The following is a 21,793-nucleotide window of genomic DNA, read 5'->3' as shown; positions in this document are numbered from 1 at the left end:
TCTGGTTTAGCAGGAAAGTTTGAGTTCAGCCAGTACCAAGGAGAATGTGTGCATGCACATGTACATCTCTGATCCCAAGAAATAATGATTTTGGGGATTGTCTCAACTGAATAATTTTTGTCTGTGAGAAATGCGGTAAGAATTAGCTTAAAACATCTAAGATCACTTATGTCCCTGTTTTTAATTCTGGTCACAAGTATTTTCTATGAAATGCCTAAAGGTACATTTGTGTATTCAGAGATGGTACTCTGAACACTCTGACTTCCAAGTGTTCTTGAGCTAGAGTACAAGATTGTATCTGTAATGTTGTATCTACCTGCTTAGAAAATAAAAATTCAAAGTACCTTGTATCCTGCGTAGTTAATCTCCATGCCTTTTACACTGCAACTTTTTCTTAATGCTGTCTGCATGTACTAATATTTATTTATGCTGCAAGGTTCATCAAATCCTCACAAAGATTCGGTTTCACATGGTTAAACTAATAAAACTCAAGCGTTTCACAGCTAGTTTAGAGTAGCCCCACATGAGGCTTTGTTTTCCTGCAGATAGTCAGTAAATGCTGCAGGGAAGTAGACAAGCCAGGCAAGTAGACAAAAGGCACCTGACTCCATATAATCCAATAGTCATAAAGATACTGTTGATAAATAGAAATTGACTTCCTAGCTGTAAGATTCAGCAGTGACTCTTGGCTGTCTCTTCCACCAACTTACCCAATATTCCTTTTGAAAATCATGCTAGGAGCATTGTAGCTTCTTGAGGCAGTGAGTGCCATATGTTTTATTCTGTATTGTGGACCTTCCCTAAGGGATAGTGAGTGTTGACAGTTTGCCCTTCTAGTCTCTCCCCATCACTCTGATTTTTATCACCTCTATTGTGTTTCATTCAGTCACTTTTTTAATTTTTAATCCCTTTCCTAATTGACTTCATGTTTTTAGGTGGCTTTCTACTTTGACCTCTCATGAGTTATTTCAGGAGTATTTTGAGACACAGTTGAAATCAATGAGACAAGTTATGACTTAACTTGTTAACCATGACTAACTTAAGGAATTCTAATAGTGCAATTGTTTAGCCACGTTTGAACCCTACTATCTAGCTCACTTTTTTCCATAAGGATAAAATGACACATGAAAGGTGTCATTCAGTGCTTGTGGGGTGGATAATGGAAACATTACAGCAGGCCCTATGGAAGCCACATGTGGTGTTGCTTTGGATGCTGTCCACATGATTAGGCCTGATCCGTGTGGTGTGTGGCTCTCATGGTGTGACAGTCGCATGGAGCCACCACCAGTTGGAAAAATCTTCTTGGCTTCTCTGAGGTTTGAATGGGGTGCTAAGTTGACACGCTCAATCCAATTGCCAACCAATATGCAAAATCTTTTTTTGGCGTATTTATTGTTTAACAATATATCATTTCTCCCCCCCCTTTTGTTTTTAGTCCTGTAGTGAAAAGGGTATGAATCTGCATGACTACGGTATGCTGTTACCCTGTGGGATCGACAAGTTCCGTGGTGTGGAGTTTGTTTGCTGCCCAGTAGCTGATGAGAGTGAAAACGTTGATTCAGCGGAGGCTGAAGAAGACGACTCTGATGTTTGGTGGGGAGGTGCAGATGCAGATTATGCAGATGGCAGGTAAGACTGCAGCTTTCCCATAATCTGTTTATTAGACCACAATGAATATTGAAGAGAGCCTGCATGGGAATAGTTTCTGGACCCTTTGACTGAAAGGCTGTGAGATGTTGGAGTTCTCCTCAACTTCAGTAGATTGTCAGCAAGAAACCCACCCCAGTGATTGTTTACTTGGAAACACATCCTATATGTTCAGTACACCCTTTGCAGCCTTGAAGCAAACTTAACTACTGTGGCTTCTGTCGGAAAGCATATCCTCATGGCAAGCGTAATATTGGAATGTGCCTTATCCTATATGTTGATATTCTGTGTCAACTGTTTGACAGAGACTGATTCCAAGCACTTCTTATTCTTTCTCCTAACAGCTGATGGTGCCAGCCATTTTGCTTCATTGGGAACAATTAAGCCTTTCCCTGTTATTATTAGTAAAGAAAAATGTCTCTTTGTTGCATGACTTAAGATCTCTGAAGATATTTGTAACGTGCATATATCCCTTCCTTGCCAGGCAGCTAAAATTTGGCAACTAACCTTAAAACTGCGACAGAGCAATGTTGCTTTAGGAATTTTTTTTTTTTGGGGGGGGGGGGGGTTTGACGGACTCTTTAAATGCAAATTGTAAACTGTATTCACAATAAAATATTAAATTGCTCTTTACAGAATTGTATTCTAGCTATGCTGCAGTGAAGAGAGTAGTCATTTGCCAACAGAATGTTTCCAAATGTTTACATTGTAGATAGCTTGGATTCTTACCTGTGCAGTTGGAAAAGCTATTTCAGGATATGCTTTTTAGGTAACAGAACTGAGCAATGGCATATCCAGTTAGTGCTCTCTGCTATATTATACGCATCCTCTAAAGCAGTAGAAACTCACCAATAGGTTGTCGTAACAGTGACTTTTATTGAAGACACTGTCAAGGATCTTCCTATTATGGTGCCAGGAACTCTTCCACGGAAATTCATAAGAATGTCACAACTTGATTTGATGATGCCTTATGGTGTCTTTCTTCAAGTCCTCAGAGATTAAAAATAGTCCCTTGCTATGTCTTATAATATAGTCAGTCTTTAAGAATATCAAGTTGTGTTTGAAGAGGCCTGAACACTGTTCTGTCTGTGGGAGAGGGAGTGTGTGTTATCTGAAGATGCGGACACCTTCTGCTTCAAAGCATGTGCTGAACCACTGAGTTGTAGCCCCTTTCCTTTCCCCAGTGAATCATTTATGGCAGTGGTTCTCAAACTTTTTAGACCAGGACCCACTTTTTAGAATGATGATCTGTCAGGACCCACTGGAAATGTCATTAACCTGAAAGTGATGTCATGATGTCATGTCATGGCCAGAAGTGACATCATCAAACAGGAAAAATTTTTAACAATCCTAGGCTGCAATCCTATCCACACTTATCCAGGATTATTGTTATTGTTATTGTTATTAACAATATTTATATACCGCTTTTCAACTAAAAGTTCACAAAGCGGTTTACAGAGAAAAATCAAATAACTAAATGGCTCTCTGTCCCAAAAGGGCTCACAATCTAAAAAGATGCAAATGAATACCAGCAGACTGCCACTAGAACAGACAGTGCTGGGGTGAGGTGGGCCAGTTACTCTCCCCTTGCTAAAAAAGGAGCACCCACTTGAAAAAGTGCCTCTTACCCAATTAGCAGGGGTAAGCCCCATTGACTATTATTATTTAAAGCATATACATTGTAGCCTGTTAAAAGTACAGATCTCCCCAAATGCAGTCACATACCATACTGACACAAGTCTAATATATTAAAAATAAAATATTGAAATGAATGGAAACACACCTGAAATTGGCTCACGACCCACCTAGTGGGTCCTGACCCACAGTTTGAGAAACAACTGTGATATATGTACTTCAGAAAGGGGGGGGGGAAGCAAGCCAGTGTCTAGCACTATATTGAGTCAAGGTCTCAGTAGCTAATTGTAAACTACTCATTGCAATTTTTGATGCTTGACTATCAAGATAGTGAGGGAAACAGATACAACTCCCAAAGCAGTACATCTCCAAAAGAAACACTAAGAGCCCAATCCTATCCCCTGCCATGCTATAGCATTCAACCATGCCAATAAGGCACACATTGCATGCTATGGTGGAGGTAGGGGGCAACCTGAAGGCAAATGGGAGTTAAATAAAAAACAGTTTCATTTCAACATAAGCCTACAGGCCGTGTCTGTCTCCTCTGACATAGGCCAGCCATTCTGATGTTGTATGTCCAAGGAGAAAAAAGGCGCAGGGATGTTTTTAAAAGGGGATAAGATCTGGTGTGCACAACTGCTGTCGAATCCACCTGGTTCCTCCCCAGTACATCCTATTAGTCTACCTCCTCGCCATGAGCCCTGTGCCCCTGCAATTGAGCAGTTAAATGGCCCTGGAAATGGGCTGGCAATGCCGCTGCTGCTTAGCAGCAGCAATTCAAATATAGCTGCTCTGCACATTGTCTGCATCCAATTTATGGCAACAGGGCAGTGTTCTGCTGCTTTAAATCTGATGTTAGGCTTGTGCCATAAGTGCCTTATCATATAAGTAGGGTGCTACAATTACACTAAGGCTGCAGTCCTAGGCACTTACCTGGGAGAAAGCCTAACTGAATGTTGTGGGACTTCTGATTAATCATACGTGGGGTTGTGCTGCATGTGTTTAACTCAAACAGCTCAGAAAAACCTTTGCCAGTGTGTTTCATTTCAGTAGTGAAATTCAGCCATTTTCATGCCACATCCCAAATAAGTAATGAAACTGGGAACCCACCACTAATCCTACCCCCTTCCAGGACCCTGCCTGCCTCTTGTGTTTTCGCAACAACCCTGTGAGGCAGCAACCTGAGCAGGGCTAGCCTTAGGAGCTGCTGGGCAAGTCAGTGAGAAGAGGCAGTGCAGGACTATATGAAGCACTCAGTTTTCATAAGCCAGTACCATTATTGCTGCAGTTTTCAAACTCACAGGGAGTTTGAGGACCGCAGTAAGTCCTTTCAGGGGAGCGGAGGGAGGAGGCAGCGGGAGCAGAGGGAAGGCAGTGACGTGATCCCCAGGATCGAGTTGCTAAGGGAGGCTGCAGGAACTGGGATGTACTCACCAGTCCCTGCAGCAGCCTTTTGGGGGTGTGGGGAGCCCTGCACGAGCGTCTGCAGGGCTCCCCAGCCTTCTAAAAGTGAAAGCTGAGCGAAAGTGAAAGCTGAGCGATTGCGTTCCACTTCCAGTTTTGCAGAAGTGGAACGTGATCGCTCCACTTTCAATTTTGGAACGTTGGGGAGCCCTGCAGATGCTCGCTCAGGGCTCCCCGTACCCGACAGGCTGCTGCAGGGACCGATGAGTACAGCCCAGTCCCTGCAGTTTCCCTTAGCAACTCAATTCTGGGGATCACGTCGCTGCCTTCCCCCTGCCCCAGCCCCTTAAGGAGGCAGAGGCCAGGGCTGTCAGGCTGGGGCGTCGCAATGCCCCAGTTTGAATAGCTCTGCATTATTAGATTGGATCCAGGCCCTCTTTTGCACATGCTTTGGAAGGCTGCCACAACCCCCCAAATGAGAAATCACGACCCCACTAGGGTCATAACCCACAGGTTATATAGCACTGATTTACACTTTATAGAACTTTTTAGCAGTAAATTGCTATCCTCAGTTTGGCTATTCATGACTAACCTTTAGTCATGGCTAAGTTCCATTGAAATAAGTGGGGTTCTGTCATGGCGAACATTTTCTTCTTCAAATCCTGACCTGCTACTGGGCTTTGTATCATTTGCAGGAAAGTGCAAATGATGCATAATGCTTGGTGGTTTCTTCATTATGTCTGTATGCATGTGCATATAGCCAATTATTGTAGAGTGCATGCTTATCTGAACTTAGGTTTGCTTGGTCTAGAGGCCATATAGGCCCATACATATCTAGCGATCCCACTAGTTGTCATTTCAGCATTTATGACCTAGCAATCCTAAGGTGGAAATAAGATCTAAGAATTTGGAAGGGAATCTTTCTATTAGTTGAACAACTCAGCCAATTCTTTGGCTGTGTAAGCTTCAATTTTAAGACTTATGTTTTCAGACAATACATAAAGTTATCCTCCAGACTTCCAGTATATTGCCTCAGAATTAATCTTAAAATTATATGCCAGTCTTCCTCTGCTGTCCTACTTGTGCTGATGTCTTCTCTTTTATCTTGTCATTGCCTGGTAGAAGAATAAATCATTCAAGTTCTTTCAATTCGGGCCCAGGCATTTTGGCGTGATTTTTCTTTTAACAGATTTGTTTTTGTTATAAATGTGACTCATTTTTGAAAAACAAGAAGTATTGGGAGAAAAAGTAATGATTATAGTTAGGAAGGTGGTGGAATTTGAATTGAGCAGTATGGGAAGCAGCAATGTGTGTAAGAATTTGATAGTTCTATAAATGATGTGTGGTTGAAGTTGGAAGGACGCTGCTGTATTTCCATTTGAGGATTTTGATTATTATGATTGTATTGGCTCTTGTGAACACAGTACAGTCTACTCTATAACTTCTACAATTGCTTTCTCTTGGGTTGATGAATATTACATTAAGGGAACAGTAGACATCAGTGGTCAACCCCACTTCTGACAATCTATATTCTATAAGAACAAAGAATGTTGCTCAGCAATATAAAATTCCTCTCTGTCAGAGTGATCAGTAAATCTGGCCTGGTATTTTCAGATGCATGTGCATTCAGGTCTGTAATGTAATCTTTGAACTTGATTCGGAGAGAAAAAATTGCTCTAAGAGAAATTACAACTGCTATGACCGAAGACAAACCCCATGGCAGATGGATCTGCAAATTTAGCTTGTTGTCATATAAGGAGTGCTTGCATGGGAGTTTAGGTTAATATTCATTCTCTCATATGACTGTTTGCTCATGTACCACTTAAGTGCCAATAGATGCCTCTAATGGACTGTGCTTTTATGTATTAGAGAGCATCTCTGAATAACCTGCTTTTTACAAGATGTGTATGAAGAGCCTGCATTTGGAGCAGTCATGTTCCGTTTTTCTAGAAGCACAAATGTTAAGCAGAGTAAACAAGAAGATAACGCATTATTATTTGAAATGGATGTAAACTGACAGAGAACCTAGGCACATTAGTAGACTAGGAGATGCACTTAATGGGTCCTGTAATCCAATTAACCTAAAGATCTGAGTCCTGAGAGACACAGGCATTCAGAATCTTAGAAGACCTGGCAGTGCTTCCCTGTATTTCTGCCCAGGAGTCGCTCTTCTTCTGCATAATTTTCTAATTAAAAAATAATTATGCTATATATTAAGTCATTCATCTATTTTAAGTATCAAAGGTATTTATAACTTAGTAGCATTTTTTCCAATATTAAAATGCAACCAGTTCCTGAATTCTAAGATGGTTTTTTTCCATATTGACCTCATTTATGAGATAAGACTCCTACATAGTGTGTTGCTCATTACTTATATCAGTATTGGATACCCTCTGTATTATTTGGGGCAGCTCTGTTTCCAGTAGTGGCTTGGGGCATTTGGAGTGTATTTTATTGCACAGCTTGACTGCTTTATGGGCTCTCTAATAAATTGGTTGTTATTGAAATTGCCAAAACTCCTGATTTACCTGGTTTTAAATACAAATTCTGTCTAGCTAGTAATCTATGAACATTGAAAAGCAAGTGTTTGTCCCTCTCTGTCTCCAGTTGTTTAGGATCAGAATACAGAACAGTGTTCTACACACTATTGCAATGCAACAGTGTTGACAAATTTTTAGGCACATTTTCCAAAATAGCTTTGATTAAAGAGAACCTCACCAGAGAGTTTGAGACAGGGATAGTTCTGAGTGTTATGTGAAGATACTAGGGATTGAACCTCAGATCTTCTGTGTGCAAATCATCTACTCTACCACTCAGCCCTGGTTACATACGATTCAGTGCAGAAATGGCTAATAATATCTTTCTCCCTGGCCAGATGTTTCCCAAATGCTTAGTCTCTCAAAGGAGAAAGCATTGATTTCCTTCTTTTTAAGCACAGTAATAGAGTTCAGTGAAAAGTCATATTGTCTGGCATAGCTGTTGTGATGCCATGTTTTAAAAATCCAGGGTAAAATGACTTGCTCAACACAGAAGCTGTTTATATCCTTTCAGAAGACTCATAGACTTTCGTCCATGCCTTTAGTCAGAGATAGGAGTAACAAAGGCTGTTACAAGACAGAATATGAGCAAAACATGGTTTTTCACCAAGTCTTTTGCTTTCAGTTATGACAAGGTAGCAGAAGAGCAGCTAACAGAGGAAGAGGATGGTGCAGATGTGGAAGATGAAAATGCTGATGAGGAGGAGGATGATGGTGATGAGGCTGAAGAAGAGATAGAAGACCAATATCGGGAAGCCACCGAAAGAACCACTAGTATTGCCACTACCACCACCACAACTACAGAGTCAGTGGAGGAGGTGGTTCGAGGTAAGCTGATGGTTACATGAACATGAGGTTTAAGGAATGGATCTTCATAATGCATTTTTGCCCTTTACTATTAAAAATGTTCCAAACAGCAAAATATTCTAAGTTGCTTACCTCATCCTGCTTTTTCATTATGATTTGCAAACTTTTTGTTCTTGTTGCCTCTCAAATTCCCGATCACGTAACTGAATCATATTTTGAACATTCTCATCTGTGTGTAATAGATGGAGATTAAAATAGATGTGAACTTCTAAGTAACACAGTATCGAGCATGACAATTCTCCATTGGGATCTTCATGTCCGTCTTAGTCCTTGCAAGTGGGTAGCTCCTCCCTCTCAGGTAGGCAGACCAGAGTCTTTTGGACTTTCTGAGGGGAGGGGCTGCCTGGACTTTCCCAGACTGGCCTAGCCTTTCAGCGAAGCAGAACAGAGCTGGGTTCAGCTTCGCTGAAATCCCCCACTGGAGAAGCTAAGAGGGTATTTTTTTTTCTTTTTACCTCTTCCCTAACTCTCCAGCCATCCAGCAGGCAATACTGCCTGCTGTCCCTTTAAGAAACATTTTCCCTTTTCCTAACTCTCCAGCCTTCCAGCAGGCAATGCTGGCAGCTGTCCCTTTAAGAAATTTTTCCTTTGTTTTACCAGCAGCCTGCCTGGAGCCTCCCGCGTGGCTGCCTGCTTTAGAGCAAGGCAGCCAAATCTATTCTTGAATTTCGAGCCCTTCTGCGCCTGAGCCCCGTGCCTCTACCAAGAGGCAGCAGCTAACCGGGCCTGCTTTCTGGGCTGCCCTCACTTGACCCAGGGCAGCCGCGCAACGGAGGAGCACCCGGGTTGCCCTCATCTGACCCCAGGGCAGCCCCTTCCTTAGCTGACAACAAATGTTCAAGCGGTGGCAGCCGCACACCCAGCAGGCACTCCCGCGTCTCCAGCCGCTCACCCCGCCCACACCTGGCAGGGGCGAGGCAGGCTCGCCTGCGAGCGCTCCGGCCGCAGCCAGCCTCCGAAGCCACTTTCCCCAAGCAGCAGCGGGGGCGCGGAGCTTCCTCCTCCCCTCCTCATTGTTCCAGGGCCCCACGCAGTCAGCGGGCACCATCTTGGATTAGCGCCTGAAGAGCGCGAAGACCAGCCCCCCCCCCCAGCGGGGCAGGGGTGGCAAGGGCAGGCTCACAGCGACAGTGGGGGCTGTCCAGCCATTTGAGCCGCCTCCAGCCGCAGCAGGAGAGCAGCGGAGGAGAGGACCACGTGCGCGGGCACCATCTTGGCCACGCACCAGCCCGGGACCGGACCGGACTTTGGAGAAGTGGTGAGCCCCCCCTCGAACTGGCAGATACCCCCTCCCTCACACATGGCCACCCCCAGCGAGGCTCCTGATTTGCACACTCCCTGCGCGGGGCTCAGTGCCTTAGACTGGGGAGAGCTCTCCAGGGCCATCCAGGACATGGTCCAGGCCAGCATCAACGCTGCCATGGAGACACACCAGCAACCATGGGGGGGCACCCCAGAGCATCCACCCACGGGGCTCCCAGCTTCCTTCCCAGAGAAGGAGGAAGAGGAGGACGAAGATGAACCCACACTCCCCCCCTCCAAGAAGCGCCAGATGTCATCCGTGTACAGTGCCACCCCCGAACACACCCACCTCCAGGATCAGGGCGAAGGGAGCTCCCACACCTCATCCGCGGATGAGGAGAAATATCGGGAGACGAGGTTGAGACACACAAGCCCCACCTCTTCTACGCTGAGCAGTTTTAGTAGCTAGTCTCGGTTGGTTCAGGTGCTGGACCTGCAGCCCGAGCACCATGAGGATATGGGGCCCCAGACCAATTAGGGGTACCCAACAGTCTTCCCAAACCAGCAAGAAACCCCCCAATGGTTTCCCTTCTCTCCTTTCTTCCAACAACTGGTGGACAAGGAGTGGAATAACTCAAATAGGGGCAGGGACTCCAGCAAGTCTTCCACCAGGTTCTACAACCTGCCCCCAGAGGTCATGGCCCGCCTCAAGTCACCCCTGGTGGATGCCCCAGTAGCAGCACTGGGATCCCCAGCCGTCTCCCCCCCCCCACAGACAGTGATGGTCTCCCAAGGGATCCCACAGACAAGAAGGTAGAGCTAGCCACCAGGAGGGAATTCAAGGCCTCCTCCAATGCGCTGCAGGCCTCCGCTTCCATGTGCTGCAGAGCATTGGTGCTTTGGCTTTAGCAGTTTGGTGAGACCCACAAGCTATGCTCCAGGGCTAGCTTGGATATCAGAAAGATGGCCTCAGCTGCCGCCTTTGTAGCAGACACCACAGCAGATGGCCTGCAGTTCTTGGCCAGGGCCGGGGCCACAGGAGTTGCCACACGCTGCAGTACCTGGCTGCGTAGCTGGGACGTGGATGCAACCTCACATGCCAGGGTCACCGGCCTCCACTTCCAGGGATCCAAGTTGTTCGGGGACACCCTGGACCCACTACTGGTGGAGTCCAGGGGAAAGAAGAGGGTACTGCCTACCAGGGAGAGGAACTCAAGGCCTGCCTAGCGGTCCCAGCACCCTTTCGGCCCTTGAGGAGCTCTCAACCCATTACCTCATCCTGTGCGACCCCTTTCAGAAGTCAAAGGCCCGTCTGGCACCCAAGACGGCCAGCCCACAAGCCCAGAGGACAGCAGCCCCAGCGCTTTGGCACAAAGGACCCAAAGTCTCAGTGACGACCAGCTATCGAGCCAACTGGTTCCTACAGGTCCCCAGACCCAAGTGCCTTCTAAAGCATGGCACGACACTCGAGGCAATCCAATACCTCCTACAGGTCGGGGCCATCGAACCAGTTCCAAGGGAGCAGTGGGCATCCGGGGTGTACTCCCACCTCTTCACCATGCCCAAGAGATCCGGCAGCACCAGAGCCATCCTCGACCTCAAGTGACTCAACAAATGGATGCATCAACAGAAATTCGAGATGGAGACCCTACGCTCCATCCTGATGTCCATCAGAAGGCACAGCTACACGACACAGAAGGCACAGCTGAGATCTGCCTCCCCAGAGGAGGGCACCCTACACCTGCACCAGACCATCCAATGTCTCCGGAACCATGAGTTCCTCATCAACTTGGAGAAGAGTCACCTGACACCCTCACACACCATAGAACACCTGGGAGCAATCATTGACAGCTCCCAGTTCAAAGTTTTCCTGTCCCCAGAACAGCGAACCAAGACTGCAGATCTGATCAATGCTGCCCTCCGCTCCCCCAGACCGGACGTACTGATGTTGGCCCATCTCCTGGGCATGCTGACCTCCTGCCAGGACATCATTCCCTGGACCAGGTACAGGACACGGTCCCTCCAGCACCTGCTGCTGCCCTTCCAGGACTTCATCATCTCCAAAAGGAGCAAGCGTGTCAGACTGGACTCCCTCACGCTCAAGGACCTTTGATGGTGGAGGTGGCCACACAGACTGGACCAGGGCTCACCCATCCAGATACACCACAGAGCTGTCCTGTTCAGACACGAGTCTCCAGGGATGGGGTGCCCACACCCCCGAGGATGTAACACAGGGCCGCTGGTCCCCAAGCGAGAGGAAAGCTCCCATCAACCTGCTAGAGTTGAGGACCATTCGACTGGCCCTGCTGGCCCTCCCCCAGTTCAGGGACAAAGACTTTCTAGTTTACACTGACAACATTGTGGCAAGGGCCTATGTAAAACGGCAAGGGGGCACCAGGTCAGCAGAGCTGCAGATGGAGGCACACAGACCGATGCTGTGGGCGGAAAAGAACCTTAGGTCCATCAGAGCCGAGCATATCGCCGGACTGGAAAACACAGCAGCAGACTGGCTGAGTCGCCAGGACCTCGACCATTCAGAATGGAGGCTTCACCCACAGGTCTTTGCATGGATCAACCGTCAGTTCAGTCTGATGACCTTAGACCTGTTTGCTAGCAGCCGCAACCGCCAGCTGCCGAGGTTCTTCTCCCGAGGATGCTGTCTGGAAGCAGAGGGGTTGGACGCACTCCACCAACGGTGCCCCTGAGGAGTAATTTATGCCTTTCCCCCCACAAGGCTGCTGCAGAGGGTCCTCACAAAGGTCAGCCTAGAGCAGGCCGAGGTCCTCCTCATAGCCCCAAACTGGCCCTGCTGGCCCTGGTACCTGGACCTGCGGGAGCTGGCCATCTCCCCATCCATTCCCCTTCCCCAGCGTCCAGACCTACCTTCACAAGGCCCAATCCCACACCCACAGATAACGAAGCTCCATCTAGCTGCCTGGAGATTGAGCGGAAGAGGCTAGCCAAGTCAGGCTACTCCCCCGCCGTACTGGCTACTCTTCTCTCTGACCAGAGAGGATCCACCAACCAAGTCTACAATGGAACCTGCAGGTCCTAACCAAATTCGCCAACCCCGGAACCTTGACCTGGAGAGCATCCGGGTCAAGCACTTCCTGAACTTCCTCCAGGCAGGCCTCGACAAGGGCCTCAGCATGGCCACCCTTAAGAGGCAGGTCTCAGCAGTCACCTCCGTCCTGGGGTTCCCCAAGGGAAGGGCCCTGGCATCGCACCCCCATGTTAGAAAATTTCTCAGGGAGTGAGCCTCCTCAATCTGCCCCCCGTGACCAGGACCCCCACATGGGACCTGACCCTGGTGCTGAGAGCGTTGATGAGGCCTCCTTTTGAGCCTATGGCGACATGCTCACTAAAGCTATTATCACAGAAGATCGCTTCCCTGGTGGGCGTCGCTTCTGCCAGCTGGCAGCCCTCTCCGTAGCCAGGGAGCTCTGCCAGATCCAGGAGGACAAAATTGTCCTTCACACCAACGCTACCTTCCTACCCAAGGTGAACTCCCTGTTTCACTGCTTGCAGGAGGTGGTGTTGCCCACCTTCTGCCCCAATCCTTCTCATTCCAGGGAGTGGGAATGGCATGCCCTCGACATCTTTCAGGCAGTGAGCTTTTATCTCTCTAGGACCTCCGCCCACAGGCGCTCAGAGGTCTTGTTCGTATCATACAGACCCAGTGACCAAGGCAGGAACGTGTCTCCCTCCACCGTTTCCAGATGGGTTAGTGAGGCCATAGCCGAGGTCTACAGGGTATCCAGCAAGGAACCCCCAAGGGCACAGTGGCTCACTCTCTCAGGGGAGCTGCAACCTCAGCAGCATTCAGGGCTCACCCCTCCCTGGAAGCAGTGTGCAGGGCAGCTACCTGGAGCTCGCCTAACACCTTCATCAAGCACTAAGAGATCAACGCCTTTGCCTCTGGGGACGCAGCCTTCGCAAGGCATTGTGTAGCACTATAGACTTACAGCAGCTCCCACCCTTGAGGAGCACCACTTGGGCACATCCCACTTGTAAGGACTAAGACGGACATGGAGATCCCACTGGAGGAGATTTGTACTTACCGTGAATCCCCCTTCTCAGTGGACTCCATGTCCGGATTAGTCCGCCCGCCCTTGCAGCCGTACAAAAAAAACAACACAAGAGAAGTAGTCATAACTAAAGCAGTAGGGTCAGGGGGGCATAGAGCAACGCAAAGTAACAATGGAACCAGGATAGGGCCTTGCGCCACCTGGACCCATTCCGCGTTCATCTCTGAAGCTGACGTGCAATGCAGTACGCCACAGCAGACAACCTCCACTACAGTACTGTACGGAGGAACACGAGTCATCTGGCATCCGAATAAAACTCACTCGGGAGGGGCTCTTCAAGCTTGGACAGTCTGGGGAAGTCCAGGCAGCCCCTCCCCTCAGGAAGTCCAAAAGACTCTGGCCTGCCTACCTGAGAGGGAGGAGCTACCCACTTGTAAAGACTAATCCGGACATGGAGACCTCTGAGAAGGGGGCTTCACGGTTACAAATCTCCCCATTTTAGTATACTCTGAGAAAGTGGGAGGGATGCATGTCAGTAAGAGGCATTACTTGCTGGCTCATCATTTTAAATTAAGAACAAAAAATGTGTGGACAACCAAAATAGACAGGTAATTTAATATATCATCTTTTCCTTTGGCTATAAATTACTTCTATATGCCCATCATTCATCAGTTGGAAACAAGAGGATACAAATACGAACTCAATAGTAGAATAAAATTTTAGGAATAGGTTGATCAAAAAGTTACTTCTTCCCTAATAGACACCAATAATACAAAATTTCAGGAATCTAACAATCTCTTCTGTGTTTTGACATTGATTGAAAAGATTTTTACCCTGCCTTCTCTCTGCTGGAGCAGATCTCCAAGGTAGCTAAGTATGGGGAAGAGCAAAGAGGGTCTTGGAAGGGGTTCAAGTTGTCATTGTCCATTTGCAGCTGCCATTGTCCATGTGCTCTCAATCCCTTTTCTTCCCTGAGGCTAGAGTCTGTTCAGATGGTATTTGCCTCCTAGAACCTGTGCATGCAGTGAATATGGATCTCAGGATCACGTGCCTCCTCATTCATCTCTCTCACAGCATGTAGGATGTAGTATCAAAATCATGTGTGATCTCCTGGACTAAGCAGGTTCCAGAGGTGGGTATCATCTGAACAGGATCCTTGTCAGTGTAGTAATGTTTTTGACAATGTGAATTATCAAGCAGTAAATCTTGTTTTAATTTGCAAGATCATATCAGGGTGACTTCAGCACTATCATTTTTGTTACCCATTTTTAAATATTTATATATTTTTTTTGTATTTGACATTGATTGGTCTCAGTGGGTAGTACTTCTTGTATCTAATCCCCATCACAGTTTTATTCTGCATACTCTAACAAGTTCAATATCAAAACTTGTAATTTCATCAGAACTTTATTTCTGTAATTTATAAAGGAAAGCTATTTTAGCTGCAGTGGCAAAGGCATGGCTCTTCTTCTGATGTCCAATAGCACAAAAGGCTATCCAATCAGTGCTACAAACTTCTCAAACCATAGGAGTCTATCACACTGGTCCAGTGCAGACTCAGTGCTGTTGGCCTTCTAACTGTGGTTATGGCTCACATGCTGTATTTCTCCTTCCTTTGCAAATTTGCCCTCTCCCTTGGTTGGCTTTAAACATGAATTAATTTTCTATGTACAGTGACAGTATCTGAGGTTAGGGCTAACCCAGTGTGGGTGTACTGGCCTCATCTCATGGGTTAGGTTTATGTCATAGGGTACGGAGATCCTCCTAATCAGTGTTTGTAAACAAGATTCAAATCTTAAAAATTCGCTATTAACATTGTAGATGTAATGATGATGCAAGACATTCTTGCAGGCTTCCCATTTCCTGTACCTACCTGCATGCCCGGGCACCCTCGAGGGTGGAAGGGATGCACAATAGGGCTGTTACGTTCCGATCCCTGCATTTGTGGCACAGCATCGAAGCAGGAAAAGATGCATTTCTCATGCCGACTTATTTTCACGGTAGAGCGGTACACAAATACACCTCCACTTTCAAGGAGCAGCACAATTTTAGTCCTGTCTGGTGACTGACAGGTGGCAGCCTGTTATTTTGTGCCCGTTGGCAAACATATTATATGAAAGGTGTGTATTTTAGCTGCTGTTCTGTTTCTGTAGAACAGGAGGAGGAGAAAAGGGAGAGGGAGAGAATGGCTTTGTTGAATTGCTTTCCTAATAAGCAAAAGCCCAGTCATCTTGCAACTGGTGTATCTGTTCTTTCACAGGGTTTTAGTCTTATCAGGAGATCTGAGGCCCTGTTGCTGAGGCAGGGTTCTCCGAGTTATCTGCTTCTTTGTTATTCCGTAATATTAGCTGGCATTCAATTCTCAAAATGTGATTATTTATAAGCTGTAGCACTTCATCTTGCATTGCTATTACCTGACTATCACAAGTGCCTACAGCCGCTCTCACTCTCTCTGAGTGGCCATTTTGAGGAGCTAGAAATGGGGGACGAAAACAATCCTGGGAAAATTAATAAACAAAGGAGCAGAGGTACATATACAAGAAATTGACTCTTAATCTCACATTTCCTCTTTGTTATTGCATATTCTTCTAAAAAGAAAAAGGAATAAACACTCTAGCTGTTTTAAGCCACATTAATTCCTCCGAAGACTGAACATTCCTTAATGCTTAACTACCTTAACTTAACTACCTACAGTATTAAACTACCTACAATATTAAATTCCAGCTGAATTTATTGGAGTTTTTTCCACCATGGTGCTGATGGTGATCAGACTTCTCTCCACCCATTACATAAGATGCAATGATGTAGTACAAAAGCTGTGGCTCATGTATCATCACTGCATTATTATATTGCACATAACCGCAGTAGGAGGAAAAATGATGAGCAGCAATTCAGAGTGAATGCCATTTGATAAGTCTGACCTAAGTCTTTGAGGAATTACTACATTCAAAATAGATTAATTTTCCTGAGTTATCTTATTTCTTAGTTGCAGTTGTTACTGAGAAGGTTCATTTCCTTGCTATAACAAATGAAAATTAGTGAATAGTCTTTTTTAAGCTCTAAATTTTGCCTAAAGGGAGATGAGTTGGATGCTATGTTAGAGAAAGATATGGGACATCAGCAGCTTTTTAAACATGCAATAATCCTGAAGCAACCATTGAGGAAAATATAGAGACTTCACTAGACCTTTAATAATAATAATAATAATAATAATAATAATAATAACTTTATTTCTGCCCCGCCTTTCTCCCCGAAGGGACTCAAGGCAGCTTACAACATATTAAAAACAATTTAAAAAACAAATAAAAACATATTAACACATACTAAAAACAGCAGTCAGAGTAAAAAAAAAAATAGGTAAAAAGAGCATAGAGCAGCAGCAAGTCATAAAAGAATCAGGCCTGTAAAAAATATTAAAAGATGTTAAAAAGATGTTAAAAGGCCAAGAACTCAGAAGGCCTGTTTAAACAGAAGGGTCTTCAGGCCTTGCTGAAAGGTCTCAAGAGAGGGAGCCATTCTTAAGTCAAGGGGAAGGGAGTTCCATAGCGTTGGTGCCACTACTGAGAAGGCCCTATTTCTTGCAGCCGCCCCACGTACCTCCCTAGGCGGCGGCACTTGTAAAAAGGCCTTCTCTGATGACCTGAGAGGGCGAGCCGGATTGTACGGGAGCAGGCGATCTCTAAGATACCCTGGTCCAGAGCAGTATAGGGCTTTAAAGGTCAATACCAGCACCTTGAATTGGACCCGGAAACGAATGGGCAGCCAGTGCAGCCGCTGGAGAAGCGGACTGACAGGGTCGAACCGCCTACCTCCAGTAACCACACGGGCCGCCGCATTCTGCACTAGTTGCAGTTTCCGAACCGTCTTCAAGGGCAGCCCCACATAGAGTGCGTTACAGTAATCTAATCTCGATGTCACCGAGGCATGGATCACCGTGGCCAGGTCTGCACGATCCAAGTACGGCCGCAGCTGGCGCACCAGCCGAAGCTGAGCGAAGGCCCCCCTTGCCACAGCCGCCACCTGGGAATCCAGGAGCAGCTGCGAGTCCAGGTGGACCCCCAAGCTGCGGACCTGCTCCTTCAGAGGGAGTGCAACCCCATTCAGCGCAAGCCGATAGTCCAGCACCTGCATCGAGGATTTCCTAACCAGGAGAGCCTCTGTCTTATCCGGATTTAATTTCAGCTTGTTAGCCCCCATCCAGATCCTCACTGCCTCCAGACAGCGCTCCAGGTCCTCAACCGCCACCCTGGAGTCTGGAGGAAAGGAGAGATAGAGCTGGGTGTCATCAGCATATTGATGGCACCCCACTCCAAACCCCCGGATGACCTCTCCCAGCGGTTTCATGTAGATGTTAAATAGCATGGGGGACAGAATTGAGCCCTGTGGCACCCCGCATCTCAAGGGCCAGGGTGTCGAACAGGCATCCCCCAGCACCACCATCTGGGACCTTTACTGACCTTAACCCACACTATAGTCTGACAGAACATGATGTAGCCATTATACTGAAGCGTAAGCAGGTCTGAATCTCATCCATGTCTGGATGAGAGACTGCTGACGGATCCACATTTGTCAGTCATGTTCTTGAGTTTGATGATTGAAGGTGGATGTGATATAAAGGTATTAACTTTAAAAGTAATGTTGTTCTTCAGTAAGTTTCTTCACTTTTTTTGAAGTGTTTTCTTTAAAATGTTTAAAGGAATTTTGTAAATAACCAATGTGTATTTCCCACTCAAAAGTGTGGTGATCCTTTTACACTTTGGATATGTGTTTAAAATACTCATGGGATTGACTTGTGCAGTGATGGGTTTCTTCCATGAAAAGACCAGTGTGTTTTTAAACTGTGTTTTATTGATTACCTCTATATCAGTGGATCTGGCTCCACAGGTCTGGGGGACCCACGTTTTGAGCCAGACTTGGGCCCAATCTGAATCCTCTGAAGGTGACTGGAGCTGGGCATGGACAGACGTGTGTGGCCTCTGCAGGCTTCAGAAAGCCCTCTGGAGGCAACCAGAGCCCAGCTCCAGTCGCCTTTGGAGGTTTAAAGGGGCCAAAGGGTTTAAAGGGGACACAGATTTCCTTGTCTGCAGTTTTCTGTATCTGCATGGGGTCTGAAAATGAATCCCCTGAGGATACCAAGGCTCCACCTGTATGTGACTCTGGCATCTCTTTGTGTATGCACTTGTATGACTGTGAGAATGCCTGCAGAACATTATGTCCTTTTTAAACATCTGCTCTATATATTTTTAAAATGGGGTTAAGGCACTGGTTACCAAACTGTGTCGCAATGCCCTGGGATGTTGCAAGTCACTTGCCAGGGTGTCACAGAGTGGTGGAGTCCGCACCACTCCAAACATCAGTTGGAAACTCAGCACAGCAGGAAGAGCTCCGGTGTGCAAAAACAGAGTGTTGGGCAAAGCCCTTGTGCCTGCCCTGGCCCTCTTACAACTGTTTATGAAGGTGCTTTCGGGTCTCCAACCCTGGACGTAACTGGCAATGACATCATCACCAGTCACTTCTGGGAGTTGATGCAGATCCCAACAGTTTATGAACCATTTGCTTAGGGCAGTGGTTCTCGCACATTTAGCACTGGGACCCACTTTTTTAGAAATGAGAATCTGTCAGGACCCACCAGAAGTGATGTCATGATCAGAAGTGACATCATCAAGCAGGGAAATTTTAAGAATCCTAGGCTGCAATCCCACCCACACTTACCCAGGATTCAGTACCATTTACTATCATTATTAAAAGAATATACATAGTAGCTTGTTAAAAGTATAGTTCTGTAACATTTCCCCAGATGGAGTCACATACCGTGGTAGCATCAAGTCTAAATACTAAAAATAAAATATTGCAATGAATGGGGACCCACCTGAAATTGGCTCACAACCCACCTAGTAGGTTCTGATCCACAGTTTGAGAAACACTGGCTTAGAGTATTAAACTTTGACTGAAAGGTAAAAGATTGGATCTACACCTTTGTCCTCCGCCCGCCCCCCTCCAGGAACTCTTCTACTATGAATGGAAACTTCTGTTCACGTTGGCTGCACTCCATGATATCCAGTTGAGGTACAGATGTAAATACCAAAATATAAACACTAAAAAGCAACCCATCAAGATGCATTAGCAGTAAGGCAACATCATGGTCTTAACATCACTAGTGTCAAGGAGGAAAGGAAGCTATGTAAAAATCCTGGAACACAGTACAGACTATCATGAAGATGTGTGTGGGCCACTTACGAATATTCATTAAATACAGAATTCTGCCAGCATAGCGTAATCATCACAATATAGCCTGTACCTTTTTCACGGTAGTCATTTAATCCCATTTTATTTTTATGAAATATTCTTTTCACACAAGGAAGTGGCTTGTGGTTTTGCTGTTGTTGTTTTAATTATTGGGTAGCTAAAAGCACATTTCAAACTCAGAATGCTGTTTCTCCATATTGTAATTATTCCCTTGCTCTAGTGTAGACTAAAAATAAAACGTTCGGAAATAAATTTCAATCTTAATTGTTTGCAGTACAAATTACAATTTTTAAGCTATTTAATTCTGTTGAAATGATTACTCTTAGGCATTGTGTTTGAAACTATTAATTTAATTTTTCCTTCCTGTAACTGACTGCTGGGAAAATATTACTACTATTGTGTAGCTAATGCCCAAGTGTTTTTCTTAAAGCTTGTGCCAGCTTCACAGTTTTCTCTAGATAAATTCCAAAAGCCTCTGTGAAATTTAACTTTTGTCTTCAGGAGTGTTAGAATGAATACGTGACTTTCAAGAATATAAATTTAGTTAGTCATTTTCTTAACTTAGGTCCGAATCCTATCCAATTTTCCACTGCCAGTGCAGCTGTGCCAGTGGGGTGTGCACTGCATCCTGTGGTGAGGAGGCAGTCTAAGAGGCTTCCTCAATGTGTGGGAACATTGGTTCCCTTACCTTTGGGCTGCATTGCAGCTGCACTGGTGCTGGAAAGTTGGATAGGATTGGGCCCTTAGAGACTTCATTTCAGAAGAAGCCACACAAGTCAGGTGCTACGATTTTTACCAGAGGAAATCTGTCTTTATATATATTATTTTCAACCCCTTGTGTAGTGCTGCTAAGAAATGTACATTTTTTTCTTCGCACTCAGATGTATCGACACATGCAATCCATTGCCAAGAATCTGAATGTTAACACAATTCACTGGAAAGTTGTTGTTGGTATTATTATTATTGTTATTATTAACAGTTTATTTTTCCGCTTGTCAGCAAAAAGTCAAGTGGTTTACATAAAAAGTCAAATGGCTCCCTGTCCCAAAAGGGCTCACAATCCAAAAGATGTAGAACACCAGCGAACACCCACTAGAAAAGACACTGTGCTGGGGTGAGAGGGACTATTCACATAACACTATTTATGTTTAGAGTGGAACCTAATATCCAATTCAGCTAATCATATGATCTGGGCACAGGGATGATTCTACTCAATGGTTGTAAATTGCATCTGATCTACAAAATGTGGTATTGAAGATTAATTGGTGTGCCCCTAAATATTCAGCCTGATGTGCTATGTTGTATAGTACTATTTAAAACTGGCATAAGAACATTATTTTCCTCTTAGCTTAGATACAGATATAGAAGAAATAAATACAACTTATGTCAGCCATTCTAACTCTTTCCCAAGGACCCCACTGATTTTGGACTTTGCAAAAATAATCTCCAGAGCAAAGGAGAGGTCTGAAAGAGAAGAAGCTACCTTTCTGGCTTATTTTGGTCAGTAAATGCGTCTGAACTTATCAGTTTTCCACCTGTTTAAATATTTTTGAGTAGATACTGGGTATTTATGTATTTAAAAGATTTGGTTGGCAACCTTCAGTCTCGAAAGACTATGGTATAAGCCTATAGCACCTGGTATTCCCAGGCGGTCTCCCTTCTAAGTACTAACGAGGCCTGACCCTGCTTAGCTTCTGAGATCAGACAAGATCGGGAGATAGTGTTCAGTATAGGGAGTTATATACTGCCTTTCCTGGGCCGAAGCAAATGCAAGATGGAAATATCCATATATATCCATTTATTTTATTTATTTTTCACATTTTTATACCGCCCTTCCTCCAAACAGCTCAGTGTGGTGTACACAGCTGCTCCCTTCCTTTCGTCCTCACAACAACCCTGTGAGGTAGTTGAGGCTGAGAGAAAGTGACTGGCCCAGGAAGCTTCATGGCTAAGGGGGGATTTGAACCTGCATCTTCTAGGTCTGAGTCCACCTCTCAAACCACTACACCACCCTGGCTCTCCATTGAGTGACTTATCCTGAATTGTTAGTCATGCCAGTTTGCCAGTCCCAAACAGCCTCTGGTCCTGTGTCTGGCTGTGCCTAACAGATGTAGGATGGATTTCAAGGAAATTCCTTTTAAATTTTATTTTTAAAATACTATCCCACCTTTGCTGGAGACTCGTTGT

The 21,793-nt window shown here is 45.6% G+C and overlaps 1 protein-coding gene across 5 annotated transcripts in view; it reads left to right on the top strand.

Moving 5' to 3' along the window:
- Positions 1-21,793, top strand: part of APP (amyloid beta precursor protein) — a 195,212-nt gene that overhangs the window by 105,991 nt on the left and 67,428 nt on the right. For all 5 annotated transcript variants that reach the window (XM_066622528.1, XM_066622530.1, XM_066622529.1 and 2 more), the window contains exons 5-6: positions 1,436-1,629; positions 7,849-8,051. In XM_066622528.1, coding sequence (XP_066478625.1) covers positions 1,436-1,629; positions 7,849-8,051 — 397 coding nt within the window. The remainder of the gene's footprint in view (positions 1-1,435; positions 1,630-7,848; positions 8,052-21,793) is intronic.

This window comes from Tiliqua scincoides, chromosome 3 (assembly GCF_035046505.1).
Source record: "Tiliqua scincoides isolate rTilSci1 chromosome 3, rTilSci1.hap2, whole genome shotgun sequence".
Classification (NCBI taxonomy): Eukaryota; Metazoa; Chordata; class Lepidosauria; order Squamata; family Scincidae; genus Tiliqua; species Tiliqua scincoides.
The sequence above is the reverse complement of the archived record's forward strand: the minus strand, read 5'-3'. Positions and strand labels throughout refer to the sequence as shown.